The sequence below is a fragment of the Seriola dumerili genome, unplaced genomic scaffold (genome assembly GCF_002260705.1).
Source record: "Seriola dumerili isolate Sdu_G_001 unplaced genomic scaffold, Sdu_1.0 BDQW01000674.1, whole genome shotgun sequence".
In the NCBI taxonomy this organism is placed as follows: Eukaryota; Metazoa; Chordata; class Actinopteri; order Carangiformes; family Carangidae; genus Seriola; species Seriola dumerili.
Genome location: NW_019174929.1, coordinates 657058 through 673267, shown reverse-complemented (window position 1 = coordinate 673267; position 16210 = coordinate 657058). Strand labels below are relative to the sequence as shown.

The 16210-nt window shown below is 39.9% G+C and overlaps 1 protein-coding gene across 2 annotated transcripts in view; it reads left to right on the top strand.

The window, feature by feature from the left end:
* The window catches only part of st5 (suppression of tumorigenicity 5), a 45553-nt gene extending 29630 nt beyond the window's left edge, over positions 1-15923 (top strand). For both annotated transcript variants that reach the window (XM_022765354.1, XM_022765353.1), the window contains exons 12-20: positions 1562-1639; positions 2970-3110; positions 3282-3430; positions 10441-10618; positions 11807-11848; positions 12393-12504; positions 14092-14331; positions 14546-14632; positions 15427-15923. In XM_022765354.1, the coding sequence (XP_022621075.1) occupies positions 1562-1639; positions 2970-3110; positions 3282-3430; positions 10441-10618; positions 11807-11848; positions 12393-12504; positions 14092-14331; positions 14546-14632; positions 15427-15461 (1062 nt within the window). In that variant the 3' untranslated portion in view covers positions 15462-15923. The remainder of the gene's footprint in view (positions 1-1561; positions 1640-2969; positions 3111-3281; positions 3431-10440; positions 10619-11806; positions 11849-12392; positions 12505-14091; positions 14332-14545; positions 14633-15426) is intronic.
* The last annotated feature ends 287 nt before the right edge of the window (positions 15924-16210 follow it).

The window sequence follows — 16210 nt, the reverse complement described above, 5'->3', positions numbered from 1 at the left end:
ATACCTATGGCTAGCAGCAGTAACAGAAACATCTGGAATAACAAACATTCACACCACATTGCTAACAGAGATTTTATTGTTTAATTTTCAATATGTAAAACTGTCTTTTTAAATATATTTTGAATTTGATATAAATGCACCTCAGAGAGACAAATGTATCTCAGAGGGAAGTAACCACATACTATTCAAACAGAGTTCATACTGCAAACATTTGATAGTCGTCATAAAGTGAATAAGAATATAATAAAAGTATTGAAAATGAAAGCTAGGATTGACTCATTCAATTTAACAAGAGTTTCTCAGGAGAGGCATGACAAAGACAAACCATGAAAAATCCAAACTTTGTCATTGTGGAGCATTTCGTCTTCATAATGAGGCCGGAGAGGGCTTTGAAGTTTTTTGTTGAGTTTCCCATTTAGCCTGTGGGTAGAGGGCATGACTATGTGGGATTCTGTGAAATGTGGTGGTGATTTTGTTTGCCATTTGGCATTTCAGAGTATGTTTACAGTACTACAGTGTGTATAGGAGTGTCTTCACCACTGTGTGTGTATGTGTATGTGTATGTGTATGTGCTGGGTTACAGCTGGATGTCTTTGACCAGACTTTTTTTTTTTTAACTCTGCTGCTCTCATGCTTCGCCTGCTCTGTTGATCTGAGATTCATCTTGATAGAAGCAGATTTTAATGAAGGAAGAGGAAGAGGTGAGCTGCTCTCCTGCAGTAACTTTGTTTCCTCCCTGCTGTCTGTCCAGCAGTTGGCAGTAACTGAGCATTCCTGAGGACTTGAATCAAGCACCACATAGTTGATTTAATCATCCATTTGGAAAAGCGGAGGAGAAACAAGAGGAGAAAATTGTATACCTAATATGGACAAGTGGATTGGCGTTTCTTGAGAGCTTGTGTTCATTTGTGTGTGTGTGTTTGAGTGTCTGTGTGCTTGGTGTCTGGAAGCACATAATAGTCTATGAGAGTATAGAGGAAGGTAGATACGATCAGCAGGGGCAGATAAACCACCTGTGTTTAGGAAGTTGCTATCCACATCAAAGACTTTCACCTCAGATGACAGACTAGATTCAGTGCTGCATCTACAGTATTTAAACAACTTATCTATATATGATGTTATCATGGACAGTCCCTTCTGAAGATTTGTTTTTAAATAAATTAAATTTAGAGTATTATTCAGCCTGTGAAAAGAAATGTGCGATCGCTTACTAAAGCCTGAAAAAACTTTGGGTTTGGTATTTGAAAGATGTGAACATTTAGCAGACATGGAGGCTCTGACAAAAGGTACTGTTTAGTTGCATCATGGGAAACGCAGGATCCACTGACTTGGGGGCTTTACTTATATTTTGGCATCTACAGCTTCAATTTTGACCATTTTTTTCTAATCTGTCTCTTGTGAGACCCCCAAATTTATGGAAGTGCAATGTTATATTGCTGGACTACCCCTTTAAGTGCGTTTATGGTCTGTTTTCAGAACATCTGTGAATGTACAGACAATATCTCTTCATCAAGTCTATTAACACCAGTGTCCAATGAGTCTCTGTGGATTTTCTTTACAGCCGACTGGGAAAGGACCTCGCCTTCCAGAGGTGTACTGCGTCATCAGTAGGCTTGGCTGTTTTGACTTGTTCTCCACGGTGAGTTCAGTCTTGTCCTCAAACCACACACACACACACACACACACACACACACACACACACACACACACACACACACACAGATAGGCAGCTACAGCCAGCTAGTGTGGTGTTGTAGCTGTGGTTAACCCATCTCACAGCTGAAGTAAATGACTTTCAGCAGGCTTCTGCTGAATGCCTGTTCATTGGTAAATCTTATTTCAGTGTGTTTTTATTTTATTTTAACTTTCTGATTTCCCAGAGCAAATGTTTCCTTTGCTTTTGTCTCACTGTCTAACATGAAGCAGATCCGTCACTCTGTTTGACTTTTTCGGCCTTATCTGATTTCTTTATTAATTCAAAGTGAGTGAATCCAGACTGTAGAAGCAAAGTGGCTGCTGTAAGACAATATTAAAATAAAATAACATGGGAGATTTCAAAGACAGAGTACATGCAGTATGTCCTGTATTCATGGTTTAATAACGGGGGCCTTGTGAGGTTTTTGAGTCTGCCAGCAAGCTGTGATCAAAGGCTGTGCAAAAGTTTGGCAAAATATGAAACACCTTAAAACTAAAAAAGATCTGAAATGTGAATTCAGTAGCTGAGTTAAAGCAGAATAACTGTGCCATGTAGATGAAGTAATTTTACACTGTAGCTAAAGGTGCTTTTTTATGAATTTGTTAACAAATTAAGTGCGAAATGATTTGTCTGGTTTTGCATCATGTGACATTTTAGGACCTTCAGCAGATGCAAGAGAACGCCTCAAATGTCTTCATCTTGACAACAGTACAGCAACAAACCTGAGATGACACATGAAATAGAAACAGAATAAATATTGATTCTTAAAGGTGCTTTCATGGTAAATGGGAGGGGATGGCAGTGATTGATTTCAGTGGGAGTTGTGTGTGAGAGAGAGACAGACAGACAGACAAACAGAGCGTTGAAGAGAGCGAGAGAGGTGATATCATATGACAAGAAATTCTCCAATCAGCTCTGCAGACAGGAGGCAGCTTGGACCAAAACAGGCAGACAGGCACACTGGGTGGAATTTTCCAATCACACAGGCATGGAAAGACATTCATCTGCTATTTTTCAAAACAGAAAATGAATACTGAGTTCCAGACAATTGCCAATACTCAAACACATAACAGTATGTTTCCATTAATTGTCGCCATAGTCAATAACCTTGATGACTGTGCACTTTTTTGCCTTGCTTGGCTATTCATTCAACTTAGATAAAACTCCTAGGCTCCTTTCATATTAGCAGATTTCTAGAGAGACTTGTGCCGTGCTGATGTTAAAACTGGTTGAAATATATTTAGGAAACTGTGCTCTTCCCTTCCGCATTCAGATCCTGGATGAGGTAGAGAGACGGAGAGGCATCTCAGCTGCCCTGGTCTATCCCTTCATGAGGAGTCTAATGGAGTCGCCCTTCCCTGCACCAGGGAAGATTATCAAAGTGAAGACCTTCCTGCCTGGTGCAGGAAATGAGGTCAGAACTGCTAACAAAGCAGAACACAGCTGCTTTCTCTTTCACTTCAATTATGCCCAAATAATTGGTCCAAATGATTTTCATATACGGTCGTGTGAAATATAATCTTCTTAGTTAATAAGATCCGCAAACTGTGATGACTTAAATTTCACATTTTTTGTGGTCATTCAGGTCATCGAGCTGAGGCGGCCCACCGACTCCAGACTGGAGCATGTGGACTTTGACAGTCTGTTCAGATGTCTCAGTGTACGGCAGGTGACACGAGTCTTTGCCTCGCTGCTGCTGGAGCGCAGAGTCATCTTTGTGGCTGATAAACTCAGGTGAGGCTCCATGATTAGTCTTTCCTTCTGCAGTTGAACCATCATCTCCAAAATGTCATTTAAATTAAAGAGAGCCATGTAATTTGCCTCCTTGCAATAGCCACCTAGTTGATTTCTGTCACAAGGGAGTTTGAACCCTTGTATGTATTTTATAATAACATAGCCATACGACAGATAATGATACCATGGGATAGATCATTTCCCGCAGTTTTGTCATGTCAACCCTGTTTAAATTAATTGATATTACTCATGGAGCACTATGATAGACGGGCAACCCAAACAAGTAGACCACCTCTCAGCCGATGTGAGCTGCAAAAGGCCCCTCCTCTTTGGTTTGTTTTAAGTTTTTAATACAAACAACAAAGATAAAAGATTTAGATAGTCAAATTACATATTTGGGTCCTTTACTTGAGCTCCAGTGACGTCAAACTTTTATGACCTGTGTTGTATTTGTCATGGCACATGGTTCTTGTTTTCCACGCTTCCTGGTCATCCGAAATTGAGAAATATCTCTTCCAAAAAAACATTTCACAGACTGCCAGCTTGTCTCCATGTGTCCCTCAGCTTGTCCGTGGCACAATTACCGCATTTGTTCTCACACTCACAGGCACATAACAGTAGCATAATGACGTGGTTTTGTCAGTGTTTGTGTGTGCGGAAATCTTTGATTATTATGTATTAATTAGTATCAGAAAGTCAGGCAACGGGCCAGTCAGTCAGCCAACAGTTTGATACCAGGAGAAAAGTGGGTCACAGTAATGAGAGTCACTACCAGAGGAGAATCGGGTGGGTCTGATAAGATGCAAAGAGTCTCAAAGGACTCAGTGTCCCAGTCTGTCCTCTTGTTACAGAAAAGAGAGGCGTACTTTTAGAATATTGGAAGCAAGGGTGGAGTGGGAGGAGATTCGAGTAGAGAAGTAATCTCTCCATGTATCAGAGCCCAGTTTAAACAAACATCAGTGGGGGCAGTGACTGTGAGGGGAAAGAATGCACTTCCTGTGTCCGCGACTCTGCCCTCTATGATCTGTGGCTCAACTGTCACCATTTGACTTATGATGGCATGTTCACTCCCTACGTATGAGTGGCACTCTCTGTGTCCCTGGAGAAAATCAGCCTAATCTGCTCATTACCAGAGGTGATAACATCGGAGTCATTGGGTGGGAATCACGAATTACAATATTATCATGATATATTGCCCAGTAACAGACAATTATGAGAGTTTGTGATATCTTGCACAGCAATCATTTATGATGCATCTTAATATCTGAGTACCTGAAGAAATAAACATACATCTAAAGGGGTGGAATAATCATTTAGAAAACAAGGTTCAGTCCCATGGTATATCATTCACTGCATTATGAAATGCTTTGGGTTTTACGACAAAATTTTGAATAATGAAGTGAATTCTCATGGTTCCCAGAAGATGAATCCTATTGACTTTGGCGATCCTCTGACTTTCCCCACCATGAGGTTGATGTTGGGGGTTTTGAGTGAAATGTCTCAACAACTATTGGATGGATTGTCATTAAATGTTGTACAGAAGTTCAATATTTCACTCTGTCCATTACTTTGGTCTATGACCAAATATCAGCAAAACTAATGACATTCCTTAGTAACTACTTTAGCGCTGGTTAGCATCTGTTAGCATGCAAACATGCTAAGCCAAGATGATGAACACAGTAGACATTATACTTGCTAAACATTGACATTGTCATTGTGAGCCATCATTCAAATTTGAATTGCCAAATGTTAACTTACTGTGAAGCAAAACATCATTTAAAATGTTACAGAAAACTGAAATAACTACAAAGAAAGAAAATGACAAATGTGAGTTCTATAATTTTGTGGCTTAAATATACAGTCTCCTTGACTGATGCCTCTTACTGTATGATCTGTTCAAACTGTGTGTGTGTGTGTGTGTGTGTGTGTGTGTGTGTGTGTGTGTGTGTGTGTGTGTGTGTGTGTGTGTGTGTGTGTGTGTGTGTAGATTTTAAATGTGCAAGCATCCATGCGTGCATGCAGAGCTGTGTTTTGGTTGCTTCTGAAAACAGTGACAGGGCCTCACTGCAGCATTAATGACTTCTATGATAAAAGGGCTGCTCCCTCTGGGGCTGTGGTACATAATCCATTCCCAAAATACCTCTTGAGCAGAACATGATGCATGCTTCTTTCCCTTAAAATGTACAGTAGATCCAATACAAACAGGAACCACAAGGAAACGCCATGTTAGGCAATAGTTCTCTGTGGGGTCCTCCGTTGCTTGTTTCTTTGGCATGTTGCGTTCACTTAACTCTTGTGATATTACACTGAAACCATTGTTGTTTTTTCCAGAGAGGTTGTTGCTTCTACATGAAAGTCTGCACAGACAATTTCTTTTAAGTGGTCATTCACGATCCGATGCCTGTAATAACAAGTTGGATGCCTAATCAGATAAATTCATCATCAACTATGTCACTCTATAATTGCTTAACTCAATTGACCTGCAGATGCTGAATGAGTTTTGTCAGTGTTGCAGACTTATGTAAACAACCTCGGTCAGTCCTCAGGCTAGAGTTGAGGATGGTTGCCAAATTGTATGTGCATGTCTGGATTTATCTTTTGGCATGGCAGTGAAATACTCCTACAGTCAAAGTGTTACTGCATATTGGATCTAGATGACTTTCCCTGCTGTGCTACTCCATTGTTAAGATTAGAAAGACAAAAAAATCCTCATGCCTTCCTGTGCAAAAATCCAATAAACTGTGCAAATGAAAAAAACTTGTTTAACTTGCAATTTGAACTATCCATAACTGCCAGTTCTTCGACACAAAAGACACAAATCTCTCCTACTACAGTATACTGATAATGCACTTAAAGGAAAAATAAGCTTCATCATATCTCAAATATGACGTGTTTCCTCAATGACTGTTACCTTCACCTTTTCTTCCTTCTCAAAAATCTGCCCATCTCGTTCATGTCACTCTGTCTGTCAGATTCTTACACCTTTAGATACGTTGCACTTTTTCCCCTCATGCAGCCTGCCTACAATGGTTCTGTGCCTCCCTCTGTTTGGGAAACAAAGGGTTAAGATTATTGGATCCTAGCGATCTTCCCTGTGCTATTTTTAATTTGATTTAGCAGTTTCCAATAATATTTAATTGCCTTGTTACAGTAAGTTGGTGTCTCACATATCGACTGAAGAAGTAAAGGAGAAGAAAAGAAGAATATAATGAAAGATGAGAAGTCTATGTTTGAGAGGAAGAGAGAGGGGAAGAGTGAAAAGGGAGGAGACTGTAGACGGAAACTAAACAATGGCTACTGAAGGCTTTTTTCATAGCCATGGTAAATGAATCAAGCTCACTCCATGGTAGAGCAGGCTGCTTGAGTTTCACTCTCCGGTGTCTCCTTACTGCAAATTTAAAACTAGTTATTAAAACAACATGATGAAAAAGTACAATGTATGTTGAGTATGTGTTGTCCTGTTTACTTTTTGTAATAATCCAGTGTCTGAAAGTGAATTGGAGGCATTTAGAGTGCCAACACCTTTTGCAGACGCAATCTTATGAGCGCCGGTCACTGTGATCCTGTGACAGACAGAATTATTGCCACTGCTGCTGGCAGTTTTCTAATCAACACGTATGGTAGCTCAGTCATCTCATTTAGACACTTTCTCTAACACGCTCTGCGGAGCTGGCACGAAGACAAAACCGCTTTTAACAACTTAACCGGTTTCCCATGTGGTACTTGGCTCTGAGGTAGAGTGAAATCGACACACTGTAAACATGTGAAATGTTTCTGTTTTTCAAAGAGTCGAAAAAAACCTTGGCCATTACTAGAGCCTCACCAGCTGATTTTCACATCAGTGTCTCACTCGTGAATGTTTACACCCACATGTAGACACTCATATACACAAACACCTGCACACATTCATCTGCTCTCTAGACAGCCTTGATCAAACTCAGACGCTATTGTGGATTTAATAAGAACATGTATAGAGTTTCCCATCAGGAAGCCATTTCTCATTGTAAAATGGCTTCTGCTGTTGCCTTCTGTGGAGCCGGAGAGCCGAGACTGAGAGCCGGTGGCTTGAGATGCTTATAGACAGGAAGTGAGGGAAAACCATTTGGGGACTGAGGGAACAGAGAACACTCTGCTAGCGTATTGAAGTACACCATGTGTAGTTTGTCATAGAAATCCTATAGGTCTCTGTGTATTCTGCTGCCCCTTTATATGATTTCTATGTGTTATTTTGAGCTTGGGAGGAGCTTTCACAGTGGAGAATGGTTTTGTAGAGCTTTGCAGCACAGCTGGTGTCTGACAGCTGTGGTTCAGTCTCGTCCTCTTTGTCCTCCGTCTGTGGAATCAGTCTTAGCCACGCCAGGACTGGTAGACACAGTGCAGTACTTTAGTAGAGCTGTGAAGCATGTGGTGGTACAGGCTTCTGTCTCCCGCCCTCTTTCTTTCTCAAACACTGAGATTTTCCCTCCCCCTCTGGGCTTCACAGACTAAGCCTCTCGATCCCATGTTTCCTGGAGTATCTGCCAGTTCTGCCTCACACACACTCTATACCAGACCTACGAGAGCTAATATGTCAGGATTAGCTCCCAAACCTCAACACATAACAGCCCTGCTCAGACCTCACCTTTGCAGAACTGGTTCCTGTCTCTTTTCCTGAGAGTGGAACCATAAATTTATGTGACTTTTGTATGTGTAATCAAATTGAAATCAATCAAACGAATCTTAGTTTATGCTTGTGTGGTGTCATTTTTATTTTCCAACCAATCCACACACAGCTTTGGGTTTCAGTAAGGATCAGTCAAAACCATCTGTGTTAGTTAAAATGCCACACAAACCAAACAGGGGATCAGCTTTCTCTTCATTTGCTAATAAGCTCAAAGTAAAGCTGAGGCTGTTGGGAAAGTCATTAGTTTTGCAGGTATTTTGTCATAAACCAAATTATTAAACAAACAAATTATGGCAAGCCATCCAGCAGTTGCTAATATATTTCCGTTTGGACCCAAAGTGATGGACCGACCAACTGACACATCAACATGGCCATCCCTAGAGCCACTGTGTGGCTAAAAACCACCGTACAACATAATCCAATTTCATACAACCACTTTGCAACCTCTATACTTATCTTCATATACAAACCCAAAACAATGAAACTTCACCAAATTCAGAAGAGAAAGCTGTTTCCCTCTGCTGATGCTGTGCAATCAAAATCTCCCATTCATCTCACCTTTTTTTTTATGACACGTGTACGGTGTGGGGGTCTGAAGTTTTGGTCTGAATCTAAAAGGGAATGTCCCTTTCTCTTTCCAGAGTTGAGTGGCAACCTCTGGTAGTGCAGAGTGTTTTCATTGCAAGTTCATCTTCTCCCAAGAGTGTGCGGTTGGGGAATGAATGTAATTGATCCTTTTGGTATCAGTGGTGTGTAGGGCCACGTGTAGCCTGTGGCGAAGGTTTTCTGAGATCTGTGCCCCATCACTCCCTGTTGGAACTCGTCAGACCCGGGAGACGGGATCTGGTAGGAATTATCAAGCCCTCCTCAGGCAAATGGAAATCAGACCGGCCAAAGCAAAGCTGCAAGTGCTTCATGTTATGAGTGAACTGGAAAAGACCTAAAAAGACTGAATGCTGTGGTTATCGTAGCCTTCGGGTTTTCACTGGTGTAATTCTGTTTTACCCTGTCAAGAAAACACATTTTAATCTTGGGCAATTTGACTCATGGGGAAGTGAAGATGAAAAGGCCTGTGGCAAACATGTAACCTGAAAGAATATTGTGGAAAAGTTTGTGGGACTTTGTCATTTGCCTCAGCACTTATGATTATGGTACTGATCTCAGTTCTCTGTACATTGCTCCAGAATTTAGCCGGTAAAGTTTCTGTGGGCTGAAACACAGTGTGAAAGAGGTCACATAAAAGGGAGTTACTTCTGTTTACTTGGATGTTCTGTCTGCTGTTGATGACAACGACCGCGAAAAACATTCCTCATTAAAAGTGTGTGTATCTCAAGTGGGGTGCGTTTGCATACCATGTTTGATCCCTGGTCTTGTTCTTGATCCATACTGATTTAGTGCTCGTTTGTATGTGTTTGTGTGTGTGTGTGTGTGTGTGTGTGTGTGTGTGTGTGTGTGTGTGTGTGTGTGTGCGCGTGTGTTTGATTGGACCCACAGTTTATTTTCACTCTCTTTGTGTACATGGACCGGACAGTATGTAGAGGACAGAGGGGAGGAGGGTCAGCCACTGTCAACAAGCGACGGATCGTGAGAAAGACAGGCTGCTATTTGTGATCTCGATGTTATACCACAGCTGTCGAAGTTAAACCGAATTGGTTCTTTTTGGTATTGCGTCAACAAGCCTCTAGCTTAACTATAGCAACATGTCAGAGTCACGCCACCCCTGTAGACAGGGTAGAGTAATGTCACAATAATGCATTTTATTGGACTCACCCTTCATCATTGTGGTTTTTAGTAGCTGGAGTTAAACTCTGAAGTGGGGGAACAGATAAAAGAATTCATTTGCCCAAGAAGTAGTTGTGTTTGTCAGAGTCTAAGACGTGTCTGCTGGATCCTGCTGTCCCTCACATGAGCCGCAGGAAGAACAAAGTGTCAAAGCCAGTGGTACATAGCTGAGCTGTTACGCCTCATATAAAAGTAACTTTCAGGGAAAAGAGGATCAAATAGTCAAATAACTTGGGGAAAGAGCTTAGAGATGGAAATACAGTTTGTACTCTTACGGTTCAATACGTAGCCCAGTTAAACATTTTGAAAAAGCAAATTTTATATTTTTCTGCTTTTACAGAAGTTCAGTAGGTAGTACTTGTAGGAAAATGTACCACACAACCCACCATCCCCCTTTCAGCCTTGGATAATAAAGTTTTTCATTATCTACTGAAACATCTGCCCTGTTTTGACCGTGTTTGGTTTAATCTGGTGTGGCCTCTGCAGGGCGTTGTTCTGTTGGTGTGAAGGTGATTGATGGTGTGTTGTTTTTCTTTTCTTTTCTTTTTTTGCCGCTCATCATCAGTACCCTGTCCAGCTGCATGCTCGCAGTGGTTGCGCTGCTCTACCCCTTCTCCTGGCAACACACCTTCATCCCCGTGTTACCAGCGTCCATGTTGGATATCGTCTGCTGTCCCACTCCCTTCCTGGTGGGGCTGCTGTCCAGCTCAATGCCTAAACTCAAAGAGTTGCCTGTAGAAGAGGTGAGTACATCATCTCTGGATTTTCTCTGACTGTCTGTCTCTGGCTCCAGACTCTGAATTATACATTTCAGACTGATGTCTCCTACATTCTTCATCTAGATATCCCTGATTGTTCTGTCTCTGTCTCTTTATTCTTGTCTTTCTCTGATTGAAGCCTGTTTCTTGGAATAGTGAATATTAGTGTCTTGGCCGATATATTACAACAATACATATTCATCTTAATTCCATTATGAATTGAGCGACTGTGTCTGTTTGACCTCGTTTGCCTCTGGTCTTAATATAATAGAGAACCAGAAAGAGAGGATTCAAAACTACGGCCACATTTCTAGACAGGACCAGAGCAACTTAAAGCTGCATTAATTGTTTGGCTTTTTTTTTTTTTTTTGGCCAGTTGGGGACAGTGGAACAAGCTGTGAACACAACACTGACATATTATCACCTTATGAAGCCGTTATGGTCAGCAAACAATCATTTATTTACATAGTTTGCTTCAACAATTAGTGGATTATTCAAATTAGTTGAGTTTGAGTAATGTTTTCGACAAAAAAATAAAAATAAAACTTCACTTATCCCTGCTTCTCAAATGTAAATATTTAACATGTTTGGGGTTTAGACTGTTGGATCAGACAATACAAGACATTACAAGTCACGGTGGGTTTAGGGAGCTTTTGATGGACATTGTTTATGATTTGATAACACTTGAACACTCTAGTTTTGGCTTCCAATAAATATTTTGTCATTATAAGCCCAGTGAAGCATGGTCCTTAACTATGTAGCTGGTTTGCTCATTGAAGTTATTACGGCTTTGTTTTGTCTCAGCAATGACAACATGTTCACATACTGTACCTCTCACACTGAGAGGTGATTTGTATGAAAAGACTGTCAGTCACAGTTAACACTGAACTGTTAATGGGCTGTCAGCAGCATCTCCTGTCAGCTTACGTTACTCTTCCTGTTGCTGACTGACTCGTGAAAATGTTTCTTGTGAATCTTCTTTAAGAAATGTGTTTTATACCTGAACATTTTGTGCTGTAACTTTATTTGAAAGTGATGATTCTTCCTTTCATACAGATTGTGTTTTGAGTAGAGCAGATGTAGTTCCCCTGCAGATGAAATAAACAGCTCTACTACTCCACTTTTTTTTTTTTATTAGTTCTGAAGAATGATATGCCTCTTTCTTTTTCTCAGGCTTTAATGGTTGACCTTGGAACTGACCGATTCATCCGACAGGTTAGTCCACGAGTTTATGAAACAAAGTAAAAACTCACCTTAAAGCGTGACAAGACTTTCTTGAGTCACTTGCTTTAAAAACATCAATGGGCATTTCATCCTTTTACCTAATCAGGTAAAAAATGCAGGAAAAAGCCATTCAAAATAAATATAAAAAAAAAGAAATAATCATTGGGGAAACTGTAATGGAGCCACAAGCAGAATTATATTTTATTATTTCATTTTTTGTGATAAAACCTTTGAAATGTTAACCTGTGACATGCTAATATGTAGCATAACAGTAAGTCCATAAACTGTCTTACAATGTCTCACTAAAGCTTTGTAACTAACGCTAGCAAACATTAGGTTGAGTGTTATTGTTTATGAATTCAACTTTTCATTTGTAAGAGGAAGACAGTTTTTACTTATTTCAGAAGTTACATGGTCTCGTTTTAAACATGGTTGTAAAACGTGTGGTTCGTTCACTAAATCTGAGCCTTCGAAAGTTACTCTCCAAACACTGTTGTTTATCACTGGTGACTGCAATGTTTTTGATTGTTTATAGATGGATGACGAGGCCTCTCTGTTGCCGCGGAAACTTCAAGCGGCTCTTGAGCAAGCGCTGGAGCAGAGGAATGACATCATCAATCAGGACTCTGACAGCGAGTCAGACGAAGGTGAATAAGTGACAAGTCATCTCTCCCGACCAAGACATATGTTTTTCTTTCTGATGAGAGCAACGTCTGTAGCAGAACATGTTCAGTCCGTGTCTCTGTGAAACTCACTGGGAAATCACGTCTTCTGTACAGACTTCCCATGTGAGTGAGTCACAAAGGCTCGCCTCAGAGGTGATAACAGGGTTTCTGATGATGAAAGGTAGGAGTTGAGCTGACTGGTGGCAAATTATGCTTAATTTTTCATGTGTTCCACAGGCTGTTTATTATTCAAGTAATGTCAAGGTAAAACAACACTGAAACAACCACCAGTTATATTATTATATGAAGACAAAAAGAATATAACAGTCAGACACACTATGTCAAAGTGTTTTTTTTTTCTTTTCTGTTTTGCAAAGTTGCATCTATAGGATAGTATCTGCATATATGTATATACCTCCCGTAAGGTCTAGTGGTTAGGATTCCTGGTTTTCACCCAGGTGGTCTGGGTTCAACTCCTGGTTTGGAAACTGGGTGTTTATGGAGGTTTACCCCAAGGGAATCAATAATAGGTTTAGTGTGTTGTAAAGTTACAAAGTGCTTCACAGCTCAAGAATATGGACACTCAACAGATAATTATAAATAAAACCTTACTTGTTTCATTTCATTGCATTAATAAGTGACAGACCTTGTGTCTGTGCTTTCCACCAACAGTTAACACTGCCTGTGGTTGCGTTACATCTGCCGCATGTCAGTCACAACTTGTTCTCACTAATGTGCCAACCAAAGCAAGACACACTGCAACCTAGTCTGTTAAATGAGAGGAAAGATTGAGCTTTACTTTACTGCTGTACACAACAATTACACTTCTTGAAGTATCTTTTTGTCTTTAGATAGTGTGCCAGACCTACGAGCTGCTCATGATGCCTAATGTTTACTGTACAAAACAAGTAATATGCCGGGTCAAAGACTGTAATTCATCAAGGGAGTGAGAAATGTCCTTGGCCTGACAGTTACAGTTCTGGTTGTGCCGGTCTTGAGGTTTTTTACCTTTCACTGAGTGTGTTGATGTTTTGTTCAGGGCAGATTTCTTTTTCACAGAGTCCCTTCAGCTTCAGCTCAGACTCTGACTCTTACTCAGAGTTTTTAATCAGAAACTTCAGTGTTGTAACATTCACGGTACAACTCTTGTCTCTAGCCATGAAGCTCTGTGCCTCTGTAAGCTTGCTCAGATTTTCCAACAGCTCTAGTCTAGTTCTATACTTTTGCCATACTTTGACAGCATCAATGTAAGAGCAATAGAAGTAATAAAGTGGCAACCACATTATTATTATGTCATATTATGTGGTTAATTTTATTCAAGTTGATATGACTGAGAGTTATGGGATAGGGTCTTGAATCTCCACACAGTTAACAATAGCTGTGGGTAAATTTATGTCTCAGTGAGGGTTTAGCCAAACCATGTATTCAATATGACCCTGACAATCTGGCTATTTCTATGGAACATGCCACACAGTGTGACGTGTCAGTTTTATCACTTTATTTGAGATACTGATGTAAGTAATGTGAATAACTGAACTGTGATTAATCCCTTCTCCTTTGTGTCTACAGAGTATAACTCCTTGAACAGCCTGGTGTCAGAGGCCTTCATCCGCTTCTTTCTGGAGACCATCGGCCATTACTCCCTGTTTATCACTCAGAATGAGCGCGGAGAACGCATTTTCCAAAGAGAGGCCTTCCGCAAGTCAGTGGCGTCTAAAAGCATCCGTCGTTTCCTTGGTGTCTTCATGGAGTCTCAGATGTTTGCAGGGTTCATTCAGGATCGAGAGTTGAGGAAGACCCGGGCTAAAGGTAGACTGTCATTTCTAGAGTGTCAGTTGTTTCTATGAATGTCCTTTTTTTTCCTTAAAAGTTTTGATGAAACGTTTGTGCACTACTCTACATTGATTTCTACCTCTGTACTTTTACTACTCTTTGTTCAGCAGAAGATACTGTACTGATACTGACCTCTTGTGGCTGAAAGTTTCCATTAGCAGATTTTCTCACCACTTCACTGTTCCTCCAGGTCTGTTTGAGCAGAGGGTGGATCAGTATCTTGAGGAGCTACCAGACACAGAGCAGAGTGGAGTCAACAAGTTCCTTAAAGGCCTTGGTGAGTTCTCCAGCAGACATACAATGCTGTCTTCAGATTCCAGGAGTTTCAAAGTTTTAACAAGTTTTTAGATTGTGTTGCATGCATCCCTTTAAGAAAAAATTCAAATATTTCTTCTGTAGCTTTGTTGAACATTCTAACACAACAAGATTAGATCATGTCACACTTACAAGTTACAGTTGTCTTGCCAGAGGGAGCTGCACAACAACTTCTACAAAGTTTCAATTGCTGCTGATCATCTCCTCAGTCCAGATTTTAACTCATAAATGATAGAAGTAATCAAGGTCCTAATAAGTCTGTCCATATTAATAATGGTCAAACATGTGTTTTTCATATTTTTACTTCACTTCAACTTTGACACTTGAAGGCTGTTTTCAAATTCATCTGCTGGAGAGGGAAAGCCTTTTTGTGCTCACCTGAAATCTCAGGTCATTGCTACATATGGACAGGATTGTGTGGAAACTTGAATCCTCCAACATAATTTGCATATATAGATGGTTAAGGAGCAGATGTGATATTAAGAATTTAACATAGGTTACCAAACTTTTTTGCAGAAAAAACATGTTCAACACAAATTATTGTTCAAAGCTGGGTATTTTTCGTCTGTAAACATTTCTGTAGGGGATATTTCAAATTTTATCAGAAAGCCACACACTTAAGCAGATATTCAGATTCAGAATCAGAATTAAATCAGACTTAATACTTACTTAATCCCCATATACTCTTTAATAACCTGGATTAAATTTATCCTATGCATTTTACATGATTTAATGGATTTCTTTTAACTGTTTTAGGGAATAAAATGAAGTTTCTCCACAAAAAGAACTGAGGGGAACGCTTCCTGAAGATCTAATGTCTCACATCTCTGCATCATGACGATTCTCACCTTTTTGTCTTAAGCCAAGATTTTTTTTTAAATGTAAACATGTACATATTATTTCACTGTAAACTGGCTGTGATACTCTTCAGTGTATGTTCATAATATCTTATGAGATAGTGATAGCAGGACGGTACACAATGAGTGAGCTGTAGAGTAACCACTGATGTCCAGGCGTGCTTGTGAAGAGTGTTATCAGAATGTGTGAGTGTATGCGACTTATATGGGCATAGATGTACAGTTCATATGTATTCATTTTGCATTATTTCACTACAGTGTTGTCCTCTGTTTAAGGAGTGTAAAACCTATTCGAAAACTGTACATGCACCAAGACAATGAAGAAAATGATTGTAACTCTTCATAGAGTCTTTTGCAATCTTTTATTAAAAATGGTAATTAAAATGCTTCAAATGCCTGATTGTACAGTATTATGTTTACTAATAACATACATGTTAAATATTTTCCTTATTAAGTGATGGTTAAATGTTATTTGACTCATCTGCTGTCATATTTAAAAAAAAAAAAATTTTTACACCAAGACTTCCTGTCATATCAACCCAAAAGACCTGTTATCAATAACAATCAGATTAACAGATCAGATCAGAAGTACTCCACAACCATTAGTGCTTTGTTTCCCAAAAACAAGGACCAAACCATTTAGATATCACATTTGGAAACAGAAATACGTAATTCACATTTTT